The sequence below is a fragment of the Aspergillus pseudotamarii genome, assembly GCF_009193445.1.
Source record: "Aspergillus pseudotamarii strain CBS 117625 unplaced genomic scaffold BDV38scaffold_21, whole genome shotgun sequence".
Classification (NCBI taxonomy): Eukaryota; Fungi; Ascomycota; class Eurotiomycetes; order Eurotiales; family Aspergillaceae; genus Aspergillus; species Aspergillus pseudotamarii.
The window spans coordinates 122913-146894 of record NW_022475035.1 but is presented as its reverse complement, the minus strand read 5'-3'; the positions used below and the strand labels follow the sequence as shown (position 1 = coordinate 146894).

Here is a 23982-nt window from a genome sequence, read left to right as displayed (position 1 = left end):
TAGGGGGAGGGAGAGGGAAGTTGAACGACGACATATTGTTCTGGAGAAGAACCGAATGTAGTGTCTATATACGATAAGTGGAACCGCGGATGTTTTATATAATATGAAGGTAAACTACTTGTCTCATTGGCTAGGATGGTAAGTAGAGGGCTTTATGTTGGTGCTCGTGGTTCTAGAATTATGGTCTTCATGAAATGGAAGAGTGGTGTATGATCTTGTATTAAGTCACATTAGATATTTGAGTGTCTGTTCTATATGTGCACAAGTTGTCTTGGATATGGTTCAATGTAGCCCTCCTTCTAGGACAAAGCCCTCCAAACCGTGTTGTGGCAGATAGAGCATATCATATGCCTTGCCCAATTCTGTCTTATTCTATATTCATGCCATGACAACTGACAGACCTAAGTCAATATCAACACGAGGTGCACCTGTCGGAGGATGCGCGAGATGTAGGTAGCCTGAGTGTAGCCCCAGCGGTATATCAAGACTGGTTCTAATCTTGACCGCAGCGGTTGTTGGTTCGCGGTTCGGATGGGGTTTCAATCTTGTTTCTGGGGGGTCGTAAATTGAACCTGGCTGTTGTTGCATATTCTGACGCCTCAAATCAGAAACAACTGATGAATTGCCAGCAATATAGCTGTCGAAAAAGTGCACCCTGGCACATCGAGTAAGTTCAATGTAGGGTCAAGACTTAAATAAAAAGCCAGTCATGATCCAGATCTCCAATGTCAAAGATCCATTTTGTGGAGAACTCCTGTTTGTCGGTCTTTTGCCAATAAGACTGTAATGCCTTGGCTGCATTGACCACGTTTAAACAGTTCGTGTCCATCCAGAAATTCTCCAAGGAAGTGATTAGAAAGTCACGCTGGGCCTGCGACCGGCATTCGAGGCCAGCAACGAATATCGGCCAAAGAACACATTTTAATAACCTCCTGTCATCTCTTAACGCATCAATGACGCCTATTAATTCAGAGACGAGCTCCTCTTGCGGGGTAGTCACGCTGAGGAGAGCATCCAAGACACGCTGACCATAGATGAGAGCCCCTAGTTTGTATGATTGTGCCAGTTTGCAGAGGTTGCTTAGATATCGCGACGAGGTCTTCTGTGACTCGGGTAGGTTGGAAGCCCAGGTGTAACAATCAAATTTCTGTATTAGATCAAGCACGCTTGTTATGTCTTGCATGTGCGTGTTGCTGGTCATAGAAGTCGGTGGCTGGGGCTCGACCATGCTGTCCCGATAGGCTGAAAGACATTGGACGGCATGTAATAAGTACTCGGGACATCCAATGAAGGATTGTTCGACTGTTTCATGAAGTAAGGATTCTGGATGGTCTAATGAGGTGCAACCAGATAGTAATTTAGGGCGGACAAAGGTTGCACCAAGGGTCTCAATCCTGAATACCAAAACAGTTAGCTAGGATATATACAGTCTTACCTACGTAAGGGCTAATACATACACATGGATTTGTTTGATGATGAACTTTCTTATTTGCTCCACAGTTCGTCCTGGATCCTGGGACTTCCCAGCTTGCAACTCATTCAATTGACTGTTGGTAATCAGCCTCTTAGCGCCCTCGAGGTGGAAATTCCATTTGTCACTTCCGGACTCTAGAAGATCTAAGAAGATAAGAAGAAAGATTGAAGCTACTGTGGTGTCCTGCTCAGATATTGTCGGATTGTTCAAAGCGTGCGTCAGCCCTTGTATAGCTTGGTGTTTGAAGACCAGCGCATCTTGGTGAATCTGCAGGAGGTCTGGGGAAGACCCCACTACGGCATTCTCAAAGGAATAACCGGAATGGGCCCTGTGGCGTGCCGCGAGGGCGAGGACCGCCTTCATTAACATTGAGTTATTCACAGCCAGAGATATAAGCCTTCTAAAGGGATTTTCCTCGCTGTCATATACGATGAATACTTTGCATATTTGATCATTATCTGGAAGTGGAGATTAGTATCAAGGGACGGTGGAGTCGCTTGCAGCCGCGAAGAGAAGGTAATGTACTCACAATAGTCGAGGTAATACCTGGATGTCCGATCCAAGTTTGAGATAGGGCCAGCCTCCAAAGCACATGATAGGCTCACTCCATCATCGGCAGTATCTGACCAGGACAAGGGACTTTAGTTAGCATCCAAAAATCCGCTGTCATATTGAATCGGGGCATAAAGAACCCAGGAGACCCGCATGAAACGCGGTTTTATGTTATGTGGAGACCTCACCAGTATGGTCATTCTGATCGCGTCTAACCAAAACAGACGATATTGCCTTCTTATTACCTTTCTTCCTTGGAACCCGATCCAACGTTGCCAAGGCTGCCGAGGGTGCTGACGCATCCTTCGCCGTTAAACCCTGCAGCCTGCCTCGAATAGCCACGCCTTTGACCCATCTCAGGGGTCTCTTGTCATAGCATTCTAGCCCAGCTTTCAGACATTTTTTGCAGGGAGTTTGTGATTGGTCACATTGGATACGCCGACGCCGGCATGTATAACAAGGGTCGTACATTGTGCATCTCACTGTGGGGGTACACAAGGGGATGAACAATGTGGCGAGAGCTCCATCGGGTGACTAGTGCCAACTATTTCGAATAGGAATCATGATGCAGAGCCAGAGCTAAAGGTTAGCTTCACAGTTTAGCCCCGCTGGAGAATACAGCATACATGGAACACAAAACAAACTATGGCGCATCAACAGCGGACGTTAGAATAAAGTTTGAGGGGCGTCCTGTGATGAGCTCACTTTAATTGTCGGTAGAGCCGCTAACCCTTTCAGGCAATGGATGTCCTGTTTCAGCTTCTCCATCAGTCACATGATACGCAGGAACTGTTGGGTTATGGGGAAGATTGCGCAGATGAGGAAAAAATATGGGGTCTTCCGCCCCTTTTGGGCATCGTTCAGGGTCCTCTGTGAGCGATTTTCTGTGGAACCCCGCGCTAAAATTAACTGTCCTATACTAAACTTTATATTTGTACGAGTTACGGAGAGCATGATCTGATAAAATTGGCTAATACTAAGAATATGCAGCTAAATTTAATTGCGCGGCATTTAGTGTGAGCGTTTTTTTTAGTAGTGACCCTCAGGAGATTTGAATATGATCTTCGAACCTTTGTCTTTGTGAGTAAGAGACTAATGAAAACGAACAACAAGCAATCTAGAAACGGTATATCTCAATATGTACAAGAGAAAGAATTCGTAACATTAAATTATGACTGGGACAGAAGGGACTTGAACGCTTTAAGCAAATCATTCTTCAAGTCCTCCCAGTTTTCCAGTCCTACACTCAGTCTCAAGAGCTTCCGGTCTACTCTAGAGTCGGACAGTGCTCTCCATTCAATCAAGGACTCAACACCGCCAAGGCTGGTTGCATGCTGAAAGAGGTGTAACTTGCTTGGCAGGACCCGTGCGAAATCTTCACTCTGCAGAACAATCGAGAAAACAGGGCCAAAGCCGTTTGGCATCTGTGTCCGCACCCAAGGTTCATCCTGCAAGCTGGCATGGTGAATCCTTTGGAGAATGCTCTGGATAATATGTTCTTCACTACCCGGAGCTGGACTTTGGGCGTTCAGTCCTTCGTTCAACCATGAGATCAAACTCTCAGAGCTCTTGCTTGCGCGATCCACACGGACTTCCAAGGTACGCAGACTGCGCAGGCCAAGCCAAGCTTCTAAATTGCCGATGACGCTTCCAAACGCAAGTCTATCCTCGAAAAGCTTCTTCGTCCAGTCCTGACGCTTTGTCGCAAGAACACCACAGAGAAGGTCACTGTGGCCGCCAAAATACTTGGAACCGGAATGCATCACAATATCAGCACCCCACTGGAAGGGATCTTGCAAGCTTGGGGGGGCAAAGGTGCTATCAACAATGAGATAGGCACCTCTCGAGTGAGCCTTCTGGGCAAATTCCTCGATGCTGAAAGCAGTTCCCAGCGGGTTGACAGGGGTCTCTAGCAGAATCACATCTCCCTCTTCTAAGCTCTCTGCGGGGCAGTGAAGGTCTAGTTTCTGGAGTCCAGACAGGCGTGAGAGGACACCGATAACCTCATGGCTACCATGGTAACCTTCGCCGATTGAGATGCGGCGGGGGTTCAGAAGTACTAAAGCGGCGGTCAGAGCTGCTAAGCCGGTAGAGTAGCAGATGGCATTCCCGCCGATGAGTGATGAAAGAACAGCTTCGAAGCGAGTTGCATTTGGGGCAAACTCCCGAGAGTATACATAGTTCTTTCCGTCGAACTCATCCTAGGAGAGCGTTAACGAAGTGTTTCGAGTAGCTATCTAATGGTAACAGTGTCACATACCACAGGGTCCACAGATGGCAGGAGGTCGTTCGGATCACTGGGAAACCTGTATGTTGTAGACAAATGAATTGGAGGCGCAACGTCCGTGACGAGGTTGAGCGGGTCGTCGGCGTGCAATGCTCGAGTAGAGCGATGAGTATCGTTTGAAGGAGACATGATGTCGCGGTAAGTGAATTGAAACTTTGAAATGGAAAAGAAATACTCGAAGAAGCCAGAATGATGGAAGATCATGTGGAGGGGTCCCTTTATAGATGATTGTCTGCAAGCGGATAATCCAACTAGTACCAGTTTAGTATCCAAAGTGGGGCCCACTCCCGCGACTTTTCCTAAAACTGATGAATTATTGGCATATGATTGGTGAATCATATTCAAGATACCCCACTACCGTCAACTTCCCAAAAGAGACACGCTAATTCTAGTAGATTTTTTGACATTCGGCGTCCATCCGAAGTGTTTGCCATCATTCGACGAACAACTTCTCTTTTCAGCAGTGAGTCGCTGTGGGCCAGTCGAATCTTCACGGAAACCTTTTTACATGATCGATTTCTGAGTCAACAGAGCCCTATGACCAGCATCTCGAGCTGCTCGGCCTTGTGGACCAATCAGGATGCGTACAATTCTAATTCGGGCTTACCCCTCGATCCACCCCGTTAATATAGGATTATAATTATATTATCTTATGTACCTTAATTCTAAACATCGGATCAGATTGCCCTTTGGGTATGTCAGGTGATGACTCACACCATTCGACATGGAATATAAAAGCACCCGGATCCCTCCGTAAAAATAAATCCTCACTTTCGTCTAGGCCTCTCATTTTCCCTTACCACATAATTGCACAAAAACCATGTATCTCCGCGCAATCCACGCAGAAACATCGATCAAAGCTCTCTTTGAGCTGATCCAAAAGAACCCTCTTGGTGTACTCACCACTGCCATTCCGTCCACCACGCAACACTTCTTACAGTCTAGCCATATCCCATGGGTACTGGACATTATCTCAGATGACCCCGATGCACCAGTGAAAGGGCGACTGCGCGGTCATATGGCCCGTCAGAACCCCCACAGCAAGACTTTCATCGAAGCGCTGAACGCCGCGGGCTTACCCTCCGCGTCGCCATTACAGCAAGAAGTTCAGGTTCTCTTCACGGCCAATCCGCACCACTATGTGACCCCCAAATTCTACACCGAGACTAAGCCTGCCACGGCAAAGGTGGTCCCCACCTGGAACTACGCCGCTGTCCAAGTTTATGGCAAAGCCACGATCTACCACGACAGTTCTGCTCCTGAAACCTCCGAATATCTCCAGAAGCAGATTCAAGATCTCTCCGAGCTTTGTGAGACATCCGTCATGGGCTACACTGGAGAGGGAGGCCGGCCGGATTCTTGGAAGGTGGCTGAAGCCCCGGAGCGATATATTGATATCATGAAAAAGAATATCATCGGTATTGAGATCACCATTGAGGATATTGGTGGCAAGTTCAAGATGAGTCAGGAATCGACCAAGGGAGACCGGGAGGGTGTGATTCAGGGATTCGAGAAGCTTGGAACAGAACTTGGTCGGGATGTGGCGGCACTGGTTCGCGAGAGGGGGGAGATGAAGGATGCAGCCAAGAAATAAGCCCCTATCATGTTGTTTAGAGAACTAGAACAATACCCTTAGAATAGTTGTTATGAAGAGCACGTTTCGATGATACTGGTACTTCACTCAAAAGGAGTGGTCGATGGACCCCGATGTGAGATAATTGAAGCTTATTAAAAGCGATATAATAGATGTGACACTGCATTGGGCTGTCATGTCATGCTCAAACAAGAGCAATATACTGAAGGAGTCTCTACATCTACCTGTAGGACTATTGGATCACTGAGCTTGCTAAACTGGAGTGCGCTGTTGCCAATCCTACCCACACCAAGCGTTTTTTAAGCAGCTTTTGACAGTCTCAAGGTCCCTGAGAATACCAAACAAACTCTCCAATCACACTCCACGACTCTTCCATGTCTCATTCCGACTGAATTATTTAATGATGCATATTATTTTGGGAAAGGGGCGAGGGCTCAATGTGCCCCAGGTGATCATTGACGCTCATGCAGGGGCCAAGGGGTCTTTTTAGATGTGCATGTCCTCTACTAGATGGAGCCTCTGGCATTTCTTTCTATTAGGGAAATCTTGTTAAAAGGAGATTTTATTTCCACATATTTAGAACTGAAAAAAGCACATTCAAATGCCCTTGTCCATCTGTTTTTTAATTCCTTGTTAGCCCGCAATATAGTATTTTTCTATATATCAACATCTTAGCTGTAGCTAAACACTCCAAGCTACCTAAAATAACTTGTCAATCTTATCCACTTGTCGAACTTGGATAACCTAATTGAAATAGTGCCCTCTATGTAGAGTTTTAATGCAAGATACATGACACTCATCTCCGAATTAAGAATTCCAATAGAATGGCCGGTGGAAATGCTCCAGGTGTACAAAGATGGCTCAGTCCAGGCTAAGTGATATCAGCGAACAGCTTAGACTTTGTTCTAAACGAGAGAAATTGAGACAACGAACTTCCTTAGATTTTTCTCTAACTAGCATCCATCTCCTTCCACCTACCCTTCATGGTGAAGCTATCTATCCTAAACGCTGCAATATGCTTTACAAACCTTTGTTCTTGCTAAACCATTTCCTGATACAAATCCTACGACTGACCAGCCGAAAGACAGTGCTGATACCGACACGTTGGGCACTGTGGCATTGGGTGTCCCTTTCCTGGCTGCTCGCCTTGGTGCGGTGCCGCCGCCCCAGTCGGCCTGCAGCCACAAGGCATATCAAACATACAATGTATTTCGATGATTTCTTTCTCATTTTGGTTAGAAGTTTGGTAACCTTGAGAGCACTTGTGAACTGAAGCTGATGGCGAGCAATCCTTCTCTCCGCCCTTTGTTTCGTCTGCCTCAGGCATACGAAAACGTACCAGTACCGATTCCCATTGTTTCTATAGCTCAAGAACAGGAGTTATCAGTGAAAGGAAATTTCTACCGTGTCTGATGTCAGAGGCCACTTGTTCTTCTGTGATCTTGAGGCACTTGTAATTTATATACGACCTTCATATATCGGCGACAGTCACGAATCTAATAATCAGTCATCTATTGAATCTACCGAATATACCAAACCAATCACTCTCTATCCTCCCTCACTAAGTTCCGGTAAGGGTTACTGGGATCATTTTCCTCCTCCTCAATTGAGGGAATCGTCTTCTTCACACGGCAGGGAATGCCAACTCCCACCGAATAGGGCGGAATATCCTTAGTGACAATCGACCCAGCCCCAATTGTGGATCCCTTCCCAATGCGCACACCAGGCAGAATCACAACATTCGCCCCAATCCAGCAGTCATCCTCAATGAAGATAGGATGGCCGAATTCGACAAACTTCCGCCGAGAAAGCACACTGGTGTCGTGGCCGGCTGTGATAATGCTAACATTCGTGCCGATCTGTACTCGGTCCCCGATTACAACTAGACTGGTGTCTAGAACTGTTAGGCTGTGGGGTTGGATTGTGTTAGTTTTTGTTTTATTTTGAAGGTAGGTGGTTCTGGTGGGTGGGATTTGTGATTGGTAACGCACTTCCAATTGACGAAGCAATCGCTTCCAATAATAAGGTTAGACCCGTAGTCGGGTCTGAAGGGGGGTTCGATGAAAGTCCCGTCTCCAACTCGGCCGACGAGTGCCCGTAGTCGTTCCATTCGCTTGTCTGCGATCTGGTCATAGGGGACTGTCTTGGTGTCTAGGTTGTTGTAGTCGTCTGTTAAGCCACGGCAGCGGTGGCGAGCTTCTAGGAGCTTTGGGGTGTTGGGGTTGTACCTGGCTTCGTTAGCTTCCGTTCACCGTTCGAGTTTCCGACAGGGGATTCGATGTTTAGAACTAGGTTGGGATCAAACATACATCATTCCTGAGATCATGCATTCATATTGTTCGCACATGGGGACACCGTTTAATCCACGGGCCATCTCGATGATCTCGGGGCGTTTCTCTGTGGCTGCCATTTTTGTCTATCTGTATTGAGGATGATATTTGTCTAAGAGTTAAGAATGAAAGAGCAGAGATTGAGATAGGTAGGATTGAGTAAATCGGCTATGCAATGACAAAAAGTCCAGAATATATAAGCTCAACACAAACCGAACACCTGTTATTTAGGCGGTCATATAATTAGCACATTCATTCCTGATATGCTCCACACCTGTTGAAAACGTACTGGGTCCAATTGTTGAAGTGGGTGACTGTTTCAGAGTGGATGTGCTGTAGTTGGATATAATGAAGCCACGGTCAAGACTCAAGACCCCGCGGAAACTACGTCAAGGACGCATCCTCCGACATTTTCCCGACGCCCAAACTCCCCTGCCTAATTTGGTAAAATAGCCAGCTACTGTGGGGTCTGGGAGTCATGTGAGGGGGCGGGGATAATCTGCCGGGTCTCCACTCCTGCCGATGAGCTAACCACATTGGGTCTTTTAATAGCCGCGCTTATCGGCCTTATCGGGCTGGACTAACTGGATTTGGTGGTTGGATTGGAAGAGGTCAAGTATGCCCGTCATACAATTTAAACAATGGCCGGTTTTACATGTCGTCAGAACGGGCGACGTATGAAGCACTTGGAAGAAAAAGGGGGATATTTCTTTCACCCATTCGGTGGATATCTTTCTAGGAGATGGAAATCAAGTTTCACGTATAACAAGTGCTCGTTTGACCGCAATAACGCTCTGATAGCTACTTACTATTATCGGACAACAAGGACAAGGCTCTACCCTACTGAGCGCCCATATTTAGTCCCGTAAAACTAAATCCTGGCTTTGACAGGCTCATTACGGGCGCTCTTTAGTTCCCTGATAATCTGCAATGCAGCCTGAGATCCCTGCTCGAGCGCACCGTCAATGGATGCCCGCCAACCATGGGCCCAGTCCGCAGAAGCAAAGAAAATATGTCCATGGCGGCTTTGTAACTCTTCCTGATATTTCGACATGAACTCGGGAGGCCACCAAGCGGGGCCACCTTGAGACCAGGGATCGGTGTTCCAGTTGTGGAATACCTGTGCGTGTGTCAGTAAACTGCAAGTCTATAAATCGGTCACGAAGACAATACCATCTTTTCCACTTCCATAGGATGCAGCTTTTGAAAAGCATCAATGGTCTTCTCTGGATCCCGCTCAGGGACAAACACGTCTCGTTCGTCTTTACCGAAGCCCACTATATGTGCATTGCCATTGGGCGTTACCCCGTCCCCGTAGCCGAACATCAGAAGGTTTGGATATCGCATGCCGTTCCACGAGGTTAAGCCCGATCCCTTCACATCTGCGTGAATCTTGGTCATGTAATTGACGTGTCCGATTGCAATTGCTTGCTGGCGTGTAGGAGAAAGAGGTGGAGTGAAGGAGATGGTGTGCAGCACATTAAGTGGAATAGTGCTCACCACGCGACGGGCTCGATACTGCCTGCCTCCTGCCGTGATTACTTTTACTAAGTTGGCCTCATCGACGATGGACTTGATGGGCGTCTTAAAAGCGTATTGCAGGCCGTTGTCCACGGCATCCTGAAACATAGCACCAGCAAGGGCCGACTGGCCTTGACGAAGCTTGAATGTGGTCCAAATCGGCGTGAAATTGTCTGGGTTGTATGACATCAGGGCATGGGAGCGGATCATGTCCCACAGGCTTGAGTTCTCCATACTACCACCGGAGATGTGGAGCAGCAATGCGGTAAGAATTCCTGCCTCTTCGGGCGTCAATAAGTGCTTGATCTCTTCGAACCGGTCGCGACAGGTGACCTTGTCGTAGCGTTCCACGTCAAGTCGATTAACCAGAATGTTATCCAGCTGGGCGTGCGGTAATGGACAGATTGCGCGGCAGTTTTGTCCATCTACATTGACGAAGATGTTCCACGCTCGCGCAGTGATCTCACCTGCTTCCTCGTGAGGGAGCTTTCGTGGGGTTGCCCCTAGGTGGATGATTCGTTAGAGATATCCAAGAGATTATGGAGTGGATAAGACGCCGTGTACCTGGAACGTTGATTGTGTAGTAGTCGTTGGCATATTGTCGATGGTGGGTAAGGATAAGGTCTCTATCCAACTTATACCGCGTCATCTCTTTGAATAGATATGCCATATGGTGTGTTACCCATGTTCCTCCCATCTCATATAGAAAGCCTTTGGCGAGTCAGTCATGCCACAAAATTTGATCTGAAGGACTAGAGAAGTTAGACACTTACCGTCGGACTCGACTGTATAGGTTCGTCCACCGACACGATCACGGGCCTCAAGCATCAAGACCGAGAGGCCTATAAGACATGAGCCTAGATTTCTGTAAACGACAGAACAGTGACTTACCACAGTCCGTCATGTCACGAGCAGCCATCAAACCACTGTAGCCAGCGCCGATGACAATGGCATCGTAGATGTAGTCCGCAGGGGCAGTCCGTCTCTCAGGAGGCTCCACAACTCCTTCGCAATGGAGATTGCCCTTCCTGACACCAGTATCTTTCCTCCACATATAACCATCCTGAGTTTTCTTCATCCTGAGTAGTGCTACCTTTGTTCTTAGTGAACCACAAAGGTCACCAGACACCTATGTTGATGACAGGGGAAACGATGAATTATATATGATGTTTTTTCAGCTTGACTTCAATTACTCTGTCATGTCAATAGGGAGAGACTATAACAAAGTTAAGTTGTACACTGCATTTTTATAAGTTTAGCCGTTCAGTCCATGACTAGGAATATGTCCTGAAACGGAAATCATTGCGTTGGTCATCCATGTCAATGTGAAAGGCCCCTGGCCTGATCAGCAATGAATTAGGAGATAGAATTAGGGAAGCCATCCGCGTGATTCCGTGGGTACAGCAATCTGCCTAATTAGGAAGGTGGGTGTTCATATAAGACTTTTATTGCTTATCCTGTGGGACGAGGTGAAGGCTGCAACGAGAGAGTCCGGACCAGCAGAATGCGGGTCAATGTGACGATTTCCTACTTGTCACAAAAGTACAGCAATAGACGCAGTTGAAGTTGATTGAATGCTCTCTGCTCGCACTTTCCTTTAGCTAAACCTATCATCGATATGTAGTTTTTGGATCATTCCGAAGCTCTGCATATCTCTTTCCACAACAAAGCCACGTTACCATCTCGATTTCACTGGAAATAGTACGAGAAGAATAAACATACATAATCATTGAAACCAAGCTCATTACCATGGAATCCTCATCTGAAATGGTCCTCAACTGCAGGGGACTTGATATATCTCCCGTCTGACATGGTATACAAAAAGAAATCTATGCTATAACTATTGGAACCCCAATCTACACATTCAGCTCTCCGTGTATAAATTTCCTCGCACATACTTGAGACCTGTATCACAACCCACAGTAACAACCGTTTTCCCAGGACCTAGCTCCTTGGCCAATTGTAGTGCCGCAACAACATTGAGACCTGAAGAGGTACCAACAAGAAGACCCTCCTCCTTGGCCAATCGTCGACACATGGCACGGCCTTCGCCTTCTTCAATCGCCCGTGCTTCATCATACCAGTCTTTGTTCAGTAGAGGAGGGGGGAATCCGATACCAATGCCCTCGACCGAGTGTTCACCACCATAGCCCTTTGTCAGAGCCGGAGCAGAGGCAGGCTCTAGCACAGCTACATGGCAAGCAGGCCATTTTTCTTTAAGCGTTCTGGCAACTCCCATCACCATCCCTGCTCCTCCGATCGCTCCACAGAAGGCGTCAATTCTATCGGGAACCTGTTCCAGCACCTCGTGCCCAAGCGTCGCATAGCCAGGTAAGACATCAGGATTTCTGAACTGGTCGGCATAATAATAATCGCTGCCCTGGGAGGATATCTGCCGTGCGCGCTCACGCATGGCAGGAATCAGCTGCGGTGTGATCTTTCCATTCGCACTCGGAACAATATCCAGCTGCGCCCCAAATGCCGTCATGGTATTGAGCTTTTCGACCGCGAAGGCATCCGAGGATACAACGCGAAAGTTATATCCCTTAAGTGCGCAGACAAAGGCGAAGGAAGAGCCGGTGCTACCGCCTGTGGCTTCAACCACCGTCATTCCGCGATGAAGCTCATTGCGGCGCTCAGCCTCCTCCACAACTGAGAGGGCCATGCGATCTTTGTATGATCCCGTGGGGTTCAGGCTCTCCAGCTTTAAAAACACACGAGCACAACCCGGCGGAACAACGCGGGTCAGCTGGACACATGGTGTGTTTCCAATAGCGCCCAGCGCACTGTCAACACTTGGTAGAGTGGGCATGATATTCTGATGAGGAAACCGAGTGAATGCGCAAATTTGAGTAACCTGGGCCGATGCCAGAAAGAGAACGGATGTAAAGAAGTCGCAAGCGAAAATCAGTCGGTCGGTATCGACTGTATGAAAAGCACGAGTGTGAATTGGGGACTTGAGAGGCTATATGAGAATTGTTGCCCAAGAAATGCAGTCCCCAACTAGACAATTCGTAGCATGGCTTTACATGGATCCCACTTGCCGGTGAACTCGTACCCCCACATCAGGCTGAGTTCCCGAGGTGGCTCACATCAAGGCTTTCTGTGCTGTTTCCGAACATAATGGCATCAAACGCCTCTATCTTCTTGTCATACGGCTTCACCGGTAGCCACTCATCAGACGGCTAAGGTCTCGAAATGGCTGTCCTTTTTCACACCTCCATAATGCCAAGACACTACTGAAGATCTGAAGAAACAGCAAATCTTGGCATTATGGAGTACTCCAAGAGCACTGAAGAAGCTCTATGGAAATTGTGGAGTCAAGCCTGAACTTGCGAACCATGGCATGGAATTTATTAAACCATATTGTCATTCAACTGTATGCGTATACTCAGATAGGGACAATTGGGGGCTGGCGAGTGATAAGCTGCCCCTGAGATTGTTTCCTTAGTATTCCTACTCTTCAGTCATTCTACCTAAGTTTTTCCGTCACACTGGAATTGGGTAGCAGGCAAGAGTTTGGGGCAGCTTTGAACATAGGTAGGATGTGCCCCAACTACTATGGCTTCGTCATTAAGAAACCACCGCTTGTCTATGTTGATATCAGTAAAGAACTCCATAAATTGGACCGCGGAGCGTAGTCAATTAGAACAGGCTCCACGAGACTAGCGGACGACATCCTAGATAGTATTCTGTTTTAGTCTGTAGAGTACTTATTCTACGCGATAGTTACATCGTCTTCGCGCCCAAAGTAAGTACTAATGAGTTCCATACACTTCACACGTTATTACTGGTTATGGTTGATAGCCAGAATCCAAGTATACCCTACAGTTTCTACTCCGATGGGATATTGTTACAATGAAAAAAGACATCTCCAAAATACCAAGACAGAGCTTATTTGCTGAGATCTTTGTAAGCTATTCAATGCTAGTGGGGATGAATCATGATGTCAAAGAGCCTTAACCGATTTTTTAATACTGATTATCAACGAATAGGCTTCCGACTACCAGAGAATATATTTTGTTAAGCAAGTAATCTCTAAACCCGAAACTAGATCAGACATACACCAGATATGGTAAGTAATTCTGCATTACTGCATAGCGTAGTCGAATGAGTAGGCTCCTAGTCTTCAGGGAGGAAAAAAAAAAAAAAGTGTGCTGGTAATATCCGATATTCCTCCTATACACTACACAGGTCACTCGGGATTTGCTACACCATTCTAGTCCTACAGAGGCGATCCAGAGCGAGGGTAACTAAACCTGGTTAATAGAAATTTTCATGTATTCTTGTATAGTTTCCTTGTAACAAAACCTGGAAAATGAGAACCTCCGTCGTTATTCGACCAGGGTGGAGATGCGCCCTCCACCGACATGTTTTCGAATCCCGGTAGCTCGGGCCGTGACCCCGGAGTGTGTTCAGCGTTAGCCCTAATCTTAGCCGGAGATCGTTCTGAGCTCCCCGAATCTACTATCTATATTCAGATCAACTATCAACTATGGCTAAATCACATAAGTATGCTGGTCCTTGCGTCAGCAAGATTAAGCATTATCTGAGCAATTATAACACCTCGTTTTAATACAAGATGACGGAAGGTCCACTTGGTATACTCACCTTGAAAACTTTCAACGTATCCTTTGCCAAACGAGGCAAGCAGCAAAACCACCGTTCGAGACGTTACCCCCAATGGCGATTAGGGATGGATTTATGTTGCCTGTATCTAATTGATCAATGCTCATGCTTGGGACATCAATAGCGTGAGTGTACACTCAATTCTTTACGTGTGCTTTGCAGACTTTTCTCTCGTTGTCGGCTTGTTCATCAGGGATCTTCCGGGTCTCTTCTTGTCGCCGAGGTTTCACGACTACATCAAACGATCAACGGACTGAATATCTGCTAGATGATCTTGGTGAGTCCGATCACGGGTAGATAAGCTTCTCCACGTCAATCCCACGGCTTTCCTTCTCTATTGTACTCCAAGCAGCATGGACCAGTTTGCAAGTTCAACAGCCTAGTTCTGCGAGAGCCCAGCGGGAATGAATATCTATATGTACAGGTATTCACTGGTGCACGTTATGTGACCGCCTCACTGTGTTTGCTCGTTCTGTGTTGGCGGATAATTGATTACATGAATAGAATTTCTTCTTGGGTTCGCCAAAGTCTGAAAAGAACATAGTCCGCCGTGTCTACTTAATTTGAGTAGACTCGGGCATCCATATCGATCAGTACTCGGTATTGTGGTAGGGCTGGAGGCCTCGCATTCAGAACACACGGCTGCGGTAGATATAGCGCCACACTAAGGCATCAAGCCAAGGATGCCAAGGAGTACCTGCCGACTCGCTTAGATGGGCAGCTCGGCTACCAAACGATTAATCATATTGATTAACCAACTAGAGACTAGAGACTCTCCTGCGTGAATTATTTGTAAGCCCTCAACGAGTGTACCCGCTCCATATACTGTGACGTGGCTGGTCATTAGCATATACTTATTACCCCGGGAAGTACTAGGCCCACTACCTTAACATATTTCAGAACTTTACCACCACCGCACACATCATCACCGGAGTCTTGCCACGCTGACCAAGATTCCTACAACACAAGTAATATGGCCGACCAGAATACCTCAAACACGCAGCCCAACAGGGCCCAAATTCGTGTGGAACCCATCACCAACCCGGAAGACTTCAACCGGTTCTTTGAGCTTGCTGCCCTCACCTTCGGCCATCAGGTCCACGATGGTGTCTGGTGCGCCATGAATCCGAGCTGGGATACGCCTGAGGGTTGTGCGAGCGGGAGTGCCCGTCTTTCTGCGCGCTGGTCCACCATCACCAGAGACCGACATGGCAACCCCAACACCATCTTTCTCAAGGCTGTTCTCGGAGACGGCTCCGGGGATGAGGGAAAGATTGTCGGCGCGGCCATTTGGGAGCAGGCTTCCATGGTGGATGGGTACGGTCAAGCCCCTGCAATCAACATGGACAGTACGCAGCTGGAAGCCCTGTACCCCAATCAACCGGACGAACAGCGGTATCTTCGGCAGGTTGACCACTCACTCCGCCGGCGTCGCTTAGAGGTAGTCCGTGAGATTGCGACGAGTTCGTCCCCAGCAGTGATGGTATTGGACTTATGTGTGGTCGACCCAGCGTGCCAGCGGCTTGGAATTGCTACACGACTGGTAGAATGGGGTCTTCGTGAAGCGAAAGCACGTGGTGGCTTGGAGGCTGTGTTGGAAGCTTCGAGCATGGGGCGGCATGTTTATAGGAAGCTAGGGTTTGAACAAGAGGGGGGTGAGTTTCTTTACGACGTGGATGAGGAGTTTCGGCATCGTGAGCAGCCGTCGAATGTATTTATGCGTACCGGTAGACCGGTAGCATGATGGGTTTGATTGCGAGGAAGCCTTTTCTGTTGTTACTTTTCCCTGGGATATCCATAGGAGTTGAAAATGGTACAGCAGTGTCACTAATTGATACGCATTGGGCCACCGTGCAAAGTTATCATATCAGCTTTGCAGGTATTCCAACAAACCCATCTGTATTGACTGTGACGATGTACTTGAGCCTTCACATAACACAGGACCAGAGCGGGCTGAAATAACGTATTGCAATGACCACAATTGTCCTATTATCTAGAGCCTTAAAGACTCAGGTTATTGAGTCAAACCCAAAACGCAGATTTTGATTTTCAGAAGATCTAGGAAATAAGTCAAAAAGAGTTTATAAAAGCTAACCTCACCCGGTTGTGCGTTAGATTGCAAATTATGGGGAGCTGGAGGACTAGGGCCGGGTCATTCCTCATCAGCTATCGCGGGGGTGATTCTCGACGCGTCGGTTATGTGAGTGCCGGTTTTTGGGCTGGAATCACTCTTGGGCGATTTCTGATTGTGTATCCTGCCCATCGAATTGGAGAGAAAATTGTCGTTGGGTTACTGGTTGTCGGAGCGATCGCCTTTCAACTCATGACCTGGCTAATCCCAAATATTATCGGTGAAGCTGTGTCTGTAGCGATCCTGGGCTTGATTATTGGGTCCCTTATATCCATGCTCTACGGCGGTTTTCGCGAAGCTCTTACCCCGAAGCATGCAACTTGTAAGCCTGAGCTTCATCAGTGCCCTTGGGAGCAGTGACGGGGCTGTTTTCCCTTTCCTGACTGGTATTTTTGCACAGAATATGGGCACAATGGTGCTGCATCCAATCTGTCTTGTGTTGTATGCGGTGATGATTATTAGTTGGTGCTCCTTACCGTCGATCTCGAAGCGGTCAGGGTAAAATTGCTTAAATAAATAATATAAGCCAGTATGGTCGGGACTTAGGTGTTGATATATAACCGTTAATCCCAACCCGGACAAGGAAGAATGTGCGGTTTACTAACGACTAGTGTGGGGAATATAAAGGCTCCAGTTTTCTTCCTTCCCCATAGGGAAATTCAAACACTACTTAGTATTTATTGCATATCGGCGTGGTAAGACTCAACACTAAGCAACTTGTCTTATATGTACCATGGGAGGCGAGATCCGCACTTTCTTCAATATCTCTAAATATTTTACTTCTAACTATATGCGCTTGAAAACAACGAGAAGCAGCCATGCCGGCATCGCCCTTCTTTAACTTACTAAACGCTCTTGAGTCGATTAACGATGCTGAAAAGTACTCTGCTTTCCACATCATCAACACTGGATATAAGGCATCCATAGACGGGAATTCCCACATCACAGCTGACATTCTGATTCCACACACCTTGCGGGATACCCAATACCAAGGGCCCCGGCCGGTGATTGTGAGAATCCATGGGGGCTTTCTTGTACGTTATCGTGGAGGCTATTTTCGAACCAATACTAAACTATTGGCAGGTAACGGGATCAAGCTTGTACCCACCGTGGTTCAGCAGCTGGATCCTCGAATATGCGTTACTAAACAACGCCATCATCATCTCCCCTAACTACAGGCTTCTCCCCGAAGTGAGTGGAAAAGATATTCTAGATGACATGAATGACTTTTGGCACTGGCTCCACAGCGGATCGGTAGATCCCATTATTTGGGGTGCTGGATACCAAGGTATAACGTTAAACCAGTCTTCAGTCTTGGTGGTTGGTGAGAGTGCTGGTACAAGATAGACCCTTTTACTTTTCCCTCTTGGCTTCGATTGCGGATCTGACGCCCCGTATTCTAGGAGGCTACCTAGCTATTCAATTGGCAATCACTTACCCGTCGAAGATACGTGGGGTCATTGCAGCCTACCCCATGGTGGATTTACGATCCAAGTTCTATACAGAGGCATACTCCAAGCCGATTGTCGGAGTGCCCAATGTCCCAGTCAACTTGCTCGACGATCATCTGGCCATGATGGCAACCAGGCAAAATAGCCGAACTAAATGGATTACAGCAGCTGATCCGCCAAATCGGCTAGAGCTGGCATTTTCGACTGTCCAGAATGGCAAATTTCTGGATGTTTTCGGTTCCAAAGATAGAGAGCTTTTTCCGATCGAGAGACTCCAGAATCTAATCTCGACAGGCGTAAATCTACAATTACCACCGATGTTTATCTTTCATGGAGAACAGGATTCCGCAGTTCCGGTAGATAGTTCAAAGAAATTTGTACGGTTCCTGCGGGAGAAGCTGCCGCATGCTCGTGTTATGTTTTACACTCAAGATGGGGATCATGGCTTTGATGCAGATGCAACGTTGCAGACTCCGTGGCTAAGGGATGGATTGGAGAGAATTTCCAAAGTGTGGCTAGAATCTCCCAGCTCTAATCTTTAATATGACACACTCTTTGTAGTTACAGTCCACTATTAGCATAATCCTGACATTGTACGCATGGCATTCTTTCCCCCCCCCCCCTCCTTCATCATTTCTCATGTGGAGTATGAAGAGACACTATAAGGCAAGGTTTCTGATCAGCGTAGCAATAATATCCCTTGAAGGGGTCCATATCCACTAATGTCCGAAGTTTTCCCGCCACGCGTGGAGATACGCTTAGTTCCCCGATTTGGCAAAACCCTCAACTTCCCGATTCAGCAATGCACTTTAGCCATTTTATACCATCTTTCTACAGATATTGCTGAGTCCCCTCACTGAGGCGGGGTTGATAGTGTCGTCAGAGCTTGATATCAAACTGATAAGAGAGGTATATAGCACCTACAGTATTCCTCACTTCTCACTATCTCCATACTTCCTATACAATCATCTCAAGTTTTGTACAGCAATTCCAAGTCTTATCTTCACATCAAAATGATCACCGATTTCTCTGGCGTATCCCTCAAGGGCAAAACTGCCATTGTAACAGGTGCTTCTCGGTGAGGAAGAAACATGATCCTTCAATTGCATGGACCATATCCTAACTATATAATATAGAGGTCTGGGGGCCGGCATTGCCCTCCTCCTCGCCAAGCGCGGTGCCAATGTCGTCGTCAACTACGTCTCAGACGGGAGTGCGAAGCGCGCCCAAGAGGTAGTAGACCAGATCAACAACCAGATCGGCACGAAAGCCATCCTTTGCCGTGCGGATGTTAGCAAGCTAGAGGAAATCCCATTGCTTGTTGACGCGGCGTTGAAAATCAGTGAAACTGGAAAGATTGAGATTTTGATTCATAAGTCCGTCATTCCACGGTCTCATCTTTCTTACACTATGCTAACGTAGAAGGATAAAAGTGCCGCGCAAGGTCTGGAAGCAAACCTCGTCGATACCACGCCGGAATTCTATGAGACGCACTTCAACTGTAATGTTCGCGGTCCGATCTTCCTGACCAAGGCTGTCGTCCCGCATATTGCTAAGGGTGGGAGGATTGTGTTTATCTCGTCCGCTGGTGCGAGACTAGGTGTTGCGGGTCAGACTGTCTACGCTGCTACCAAGGCGGCGGATGAGGCTTTGGTGCGCGTCTGGGCTAAGGAGCTCGGCCAGTCGCATAATATTACTGTGAACTGTGTTAACCCGGGCCCTATTGCTACTGGTATGTACTTGTGTTGGGTTTGAGCGCTTTTCTTAATCCACTTTTATACTGATGTCTCCCAGATCAATGGTTCCAGAGTGATGAGCAGTTCCTGAAAGACATGCAGCCGTTGATTGAGTCGACTCCGGCTGCAGCTAGGGTGGGTGAGGTGGATGATGTTGCGCCCCTGGTGGCATTCCTTTGTAGTGATGATGCCCGCTGGACTACAGGTGCATGCTTGTCAGCTAATGGTGGTCTCTATAATTAGTTCTGTCCCTATGTTAAGAGTATTTGGTAGTCAATGTGCCAATTTCATCACTGTTCAATTGTTTCCAAGCCTAGTGTATAGCTTCTACCACTTTGATGATGCTGGTATACATCTTCCCACAATATCTATCCAAGTTAAAAAAATTTAGTTCAGTGTGATGAAAATACCGGTGCAAATGGTTCGTGAAGCCCAACTAAGAAGATGACAAGTGACGCCTGGCAATTGTATCACTACCACGACTAAGTAAAAGCCTCGTATCTAAGAGAATACTTATGACCGACTAGTACTCGGAATCAGCAACTACAAGACAAGAGAATATCGACTTCAATACACACATAATCACATATCCAAACCCCGAAACCACAAAGCCATATCCACAGCCTCAAACTCCCTAAGTATCATGATAAACAACCCCCTCCGCCGCAATCTCTGCCCTCATTCCCTTAACATTAATCTCCTTAACTATCACCGTACACCAGGTAGGGGTATGCCCAGGAACCATCCTCCGAAACACATTCTGCATAACCTCCTCATCCTCAACATGAACAAGATAGCTAATGAAGCGATAGCCCTGCGCAAGTCCCTGGTTTACACCGGCATTCTTCAATGCGGCATCAAGGCAAGTGAAGATGGCTTCGAATTCTGCTTCTGCTGTTTCGTGGACCAGGGCCCCGGTTTTGAGGTCGAGTCCGATATGGCCAGTAGTATAGACGAGAGACGTAGTAGACGATACGGGTACGGTGGCTGTGGTGGCGAGGGAGGCGGGTTTTAGACAGTCGCCTACTGGGCCGGGGAGGTTTTGGTATGTGGTTTTGGACATTATGTTTCTTATGGTAGAAATGTAGAAATCTTGAATGAGTGAACTACGGATCTGACTATACCAGACTATGTATGTATATAAAATGTATAGATTTATGTATACTGTCCTGGGTGATTTGTCACAAATGGGGGCAATGTAATTCAATTACCTAGTATGGAAGAAGGAAAATGCTGTCCAAGGCCAGAGAGGTCAAGGGGTATATCGAACAAATTTTTATTCTCATACTGATCTACAGCAAGGGCACAACTTAGGGTAATTGATTTGATGCAACAATTTGACTGGCTGCGGATACCCACTTACCTATTTAGGTAAAATAGCCAGCAGCATTGAAGTGGGCTTAGGCTCATCTCTGGCCCGGTAAAATGCCGCTGCTTGTTCACTGAGACATTATCTGGCACTGCGCTGGGTCGAACTAATCAGATCCACATCCAATCAAGGCATCTCTGAAATATTAATTGATGTACCTGCAGCGCTAGCTGAGGGGGCGAGGTTTCCCCATTTATCCAGCTCTAATGCATATCCTCCCTATGCCCGTGTCGGATGATAACGGCTTGACTATACCCTAGCAAACTAAGAGAAATTGTAATTTGAAGCTTTTCTGTGGCCCCGCTGTGGAGAGAAGGCAGAGCCTGCTGTCTGGATAACAGGCTATTTTGAGTTATACAGCGTAGAAATTATCATAAGGACTAGCGATGTAAGGTGTATACGTTGACCCTCGGTCGTCAAGGAAGAATACTTAATCGGCAAAAGCCGCTTCTGCCTTCCATTTTCTTACTACTTTCCAGAACCCAATAAAACTCCCAGAGAGGAAATTCCCTGGAATGGCTACCCAAGTTGGCAAGAGAACTAATTCCTTGGCCTTTGCCCGTACCGATTGCCATACGTGCACCTCCAAGGGCCAGAGATGTGATCGTCAACGACCTCAATGCACTACCTGCATCAGTCACGGTCGTAAATGTGGTGGGTTCGCGACGCCCCTCTCTTGGGATCATCGACGCACCCGCAACAGGGCATTAGGTAGCCAGGATAATTCAGGGGAGGATGCAGCCGTTACAACTCCCAAGATAGGAAATGCCCAGATAGGCAAAGACCCTCCGAGACATTTTAAGTTTGTTCTTGGTGGGAAAAGAGATCGGAGACGCCGGAAAGTGGTGCAGCCGCGAGATAACGCGCGTGCGGAGATCGAGACAAAGCCAGTCAAACCCCCGCAACCGGTAGATGTTGCCGATAATGATGTTTCTCCACCCGGTGATGATGAGTCTTCGTTTGATCTCGTGGCCTTTGCTCAATCGGAGCATGTGTTTGATCCCGCTAATTGTATGGTTGCCCATGGCCCAATGTCCACGTCACATCTGCGACTTCTGCGGTTCGTATCCATGATGCTAACAAGGTCTAGCTTTTTTTCAGCATGATACTATTGATATACCCACTCCACAAGACTACTTTGCGTCTTTACTACAACCCGGCTCGTCTGCCTTTCCACTTGAGACCCCGAGTATGATGGAGCGTACATCAGGGGAAGGACTCTCCGGCTTAGGACTAGGTGATGCATTTCAGGACGGTCTGTCTTTTATTTCCTCGGACATGGGTCCTGTAGAAGGATTGGTATCAACATTGCGCGCACCCACTTTGGAATCCGTAGGTGGAGCTGGGCCGGGCCCAAGCCAGCCTCTAGGCAATCCGCATGAGGCATTGTTGCAAATGTGTATGAGTGGGCCCTCCGAAAGCAAAGAATATTGAGGTCTGACATGTTTCCAGATGATACGGAATTCTGTGTCCTCCCCATTACATCCGATACAGCGCTGAACCCCTTTCGCTGTCGTGAGCCACTGTCCCAATGTTCAAGGCTCTTGTTCCATTCCATCCTGGCACTGTGCTGCCGCCATCTTAGCCAGATTACTGGAACACCATCCTCGGAAGAGCGAGAGCATCGTAACCAAGCGTTCAAGCTTCTCGAGAATGCACTCCAAAGTGATCAGCTCGCAAGGAGAGGGTTGACCTTGCTGGATCCACTTTTAGTTCTCTTCACACTTGATGTAAGTTGTCGCCAAATCTTCTCCGCTATTATCGGCATCTAATACAAAACTAACCTATGTGTTCTCAGTGTACCCTCTCTGCCTCCGGCCGATGGTCCACCTATCTAACTCGAGCACATTCCATCCTCGAAGCATGCGGGGGTCCGCCAGCCCTCGATAACGCGCGCATTCGATCTCAAGTGGCCATGATCCTGTGGTAAGCCAGCCCCTTCCACGCATAACATACTATATCTAATAAACCAGGCAGGTGGGACGCAACCCTAGCTCTAGTCTCTCGTCAAGGAACAGTGTTCTCCCAATCCTACCTCGACCACCTTATACACTCAGAGAAGAAAGACAGATGGTCATTCTACGATCTCACCGGCTGTCCAAGCGACCTAGTCGTGACCATCTTCAAACTAGCAGAACTAGCCCACCAAAGCACAATAGCCTCCACCATGAAATGGCTCACCTTCAACTTAGCCCCTATTGTCCAAATTGAAGAGCACCTTCGGTCTTGGACGCACTCCTTCTTCGCAGCACCGTCCTATAACCAGGCTAGTCCTAGTGTTGATGACGGTACTCGCACACCTCCACTCGATGAAGACACCTTCCACGCACACCAAGACCGCCATCACTGTGCCGAGGCGTGGCGCCATGCTCTTTTGCTTTATATCGAAAGGATATTCAGATGGGATCGAAATCAGATTCGCCCGTTGTCTATTCCTTGTCTTGCGAGATTGACTCTCAACCATGTGAGGTGTTGTAGACGGACGTCTCAGACGCAGAAACAGTTATTGTTACCAGTGTTTTTGGCTGGTAGCGAGACTGGGGACGAGGAGATGCGGGATCTGGCTAGGAGTTATTGTCGTTGGTGGGGGGAACGGAGTAGATATAATATGTTTCATTCGGTGCCGGTATTACTGGAGGATATCTGGGGTGGGGATAAATGGTGGGGAGATGTGGTGGATGAGAAGACTAAAGGCGCATCGACGGCCGAGGGGTCTAATGTGCAGTTTCTTTTTGGATAGCGTATATAGGAACAGAGCTTACTCTCCCCTGTTAAGGGATTTCAAGCCAGTAGGGAGGAAGAACGATATTCTCACTAGGTAATCATGGGGTCGAGAAACCGGAAGTGGAGTTGAAGCAGAAAGCTTGCCTCCAAAGTACATCTTTCATTGTCCCTGTATATAGTCTTC

The 23982-nt window shown here is 47.5% G+C and overlaps 11 protein-coding genes across 11 annotated transcripts; 6 read left to right on the top strand and 5 right to left on the bottom strand.

Annotated features, from left to right (window-relative positions):
• Window positions 1-185: 185 nt before the first annotated feature.
• On the bottom strand, window positions 186-2737 carry BDV38DRAFT_244457 (Zn(II)2Cys6 transcription factor). The gene is made up of 4 exons (XM_032054320.1): window positions 2215-2737; window positions 2004-2096; window positions 1458-1932; window positions 186-1394 (listed from the first exon to the last, which is right to left on the bottom strand). The coding sequence occupies exons 1-4, from the start codon at window positions 2495-2497 to the stop codon at window positions 692-694; spliced, it is 1554 nt and encodes a 517-aa protein (XP_031914445.1). The 5' UTR covers window positions 2498-2737; the 3' UTR covers window positions 186-691.
• A 347-nt stretch (window positions 2738-3084) lies between these two features.
• BDV38DRAFT_244454 (putative transsulfuration enzyme family protein) lies at window positions 3085-4632 on the bottom strand. Its single transcript, XM_032054319.1, has 2 exons — window positions 4287-4632; window positions 3085-4227 (listed from the first exon to the last, which is right to left on the bottom strand). Exons 1-2 carry the CDS (start codon window positions 4515-4517, stop codon window positions 3196-3198), a joined length of 1263 nt encoding a protein of 420 aa, XP_031914444.1. The 5' UTR covers window positions 4518-4632; the 3' UTR covers window positions 3085-3195.
• A 377-nt stretch (window positions 4633-5009) lies between these two features.
• Window positions 5010-6162, top strand: BDV38DRAFT_70365 (FMN-binding negative transcriptional regulator). Its single transcript, XM_032063803.1, has one exon. It carries the CDS (start codon window positions 5134-5136, stop codon window positions 5905-5907), a length of 774 nt encoding a protein of 257 aa, XP_031914443.1. The 5' UTR covers window positions 5010-5133; the 3' UTR covers window positions 5908-6162.
• Window positions 6163-9108: 2946 nt separating this feature from the next.
• On the bottom strand, window positions 9109-10836 carry BDV38DRAFT_292275 (flavin monoamine oxidase family protein; the record flags this gene model as incomplete). Its single annotated transcript, XM_032061982.1, has 5 exons — window positions 9109-9357; window positions 9411-10261; window positions 10323-10469; window positions 10532-10600; window positions 10650-10836. The coding sequence occupies 5 exons, from the start codon at window positions 10834-10836 to the stop codon at window positions 9109-9111; spliced, it is 1503 nt and encodes a 500-aa protein (XP_031914442.1).
• A 684-nt stretch (window positions 10837-11520) lies between these two features.
• On the bottom strand, window positions 11521-12839 carry BDV38DRAFT_70354 (PLP-dependent cysteine synthase family protein). The gene has a single exon (XM_032063802.1). It carries the CDS (start codon window positions 12568-12570, stop codon window positions 11623-11625), a length of 948 nt encoding a protein of 315 aa, XP_031914441.1. The 5' UTR covers window positions 12571-12839; the 3' UTR covers window positions 11521-11622.
• Window positions 12840-15222: 2383 nt separating this feature from the next.
• BDV38DRAFT_70351 (GNAT family N-acetyltransferase) lies at window positions 15223-16434 on the top strand. Its single transcript, XM_032063801.1, has one exon. It carries the CDS (start codon window positions 15361-15363, stop codon window positions 16129-16131), a length of 771 nt encoding a protein of 256 aa, XP_031914440.1. The 5' UTR covers window positions 15223-15360; the 3' UTR covers window positions 16132-16434.
• A 78-nt stretch (window positions 16435-16512) lies between these two features.
• On the top strand, window positions 16513-16878 carry BDV38DRAFT_282052 (uncharacterized protein; the record flags this gene model as incomplete). The annotated part of the gene is made up of 1 exon (XM_032059716.1): window positions 16513-16878. One exon carries the CDS (start codon window positions 16513-16515, stop codon window positions 16876-16878), a length of 366 nt encoding a protein of 121 aa, XP_031914439.1.
• A 458-nt stretch (window positions 16879-17336) lies between these two features.
• On the top strand, window positions 17337-18511 carry BDV38DRAFT_292274 (alpha/beta hydrolase; the record flags this gene model as incomplete). Its single annotated transcript, XM_032061981.1, has 3 exons — window positions 17337-17552; window positions 17602-17854; window positions 17922-18511. 3 exons carry the CDS (start codon window positions 17337-17339, stop codon window positions 18509-18511), a joined length of 1059 nt encoding a protein of 352 aa, XP_031914438.1.
• Window positions 18512-18982: 471 nt separating this feature from the next.
• BDV38DRAFT_282050 (SDR family NAD(P)-dependent oxidoreductase) lies at window positions 18983-19948 on the top strand (the record flags this gene model as incomplete). The annotated part of the gene is made up of 4 exons (XM_032059715.1): window positions 18983-19047; window positions 19106-19345; window positions 19403-19701; window positions 19764-19948. 4 exons carry the CDS (start codon window positions 18983-18985, stop codon window positions 19946-19948), a joined length of 789 nt encoding a protein of 262 aa, XP_031914437.1.
• A 391-nt stretch (window positions 19949-20339) lies between these two features.
• On the bottom strand, window positions 20340-20768 carry BDV38DRAFT_282049 (uncharacterized protein; the record flags this gene model as incomplete). The annotated part of the gene is made up of 1 exon (XM_032059714.1): window positions 20340-20768. One exon carries the CDS (start codon window positions 20766-20768, stop codon window positions 20340-20342), a length of 429 nt encoding a protein of 142 aa, XP_031914436.1.
• Window positions 20769-21589: 821 nt separating this feature from the next.
• On the top strand, window positions 21590-23814 carry BDV38DRAFT_282048 (Zn(II)2Cys6 transcription factor; the record flags this gene model as incomplete). Its single annotated transcript, XM_032059713.1, has 5 exons — window positions 21590-22085; window positions 22165-22473; window positions 22527-22804; window positions 22873-23000; window positions 23052-23814. 5 exons carry the CDS (start codon window positions 21590-21592, stop codon window positions 23812-23814), a joined length of 1974 nt encoding a protein of 657 aa, XP_031914435.1.
• Between the last annotated feature and the right edge of the window lie 168 nt (window positions 23815-23982).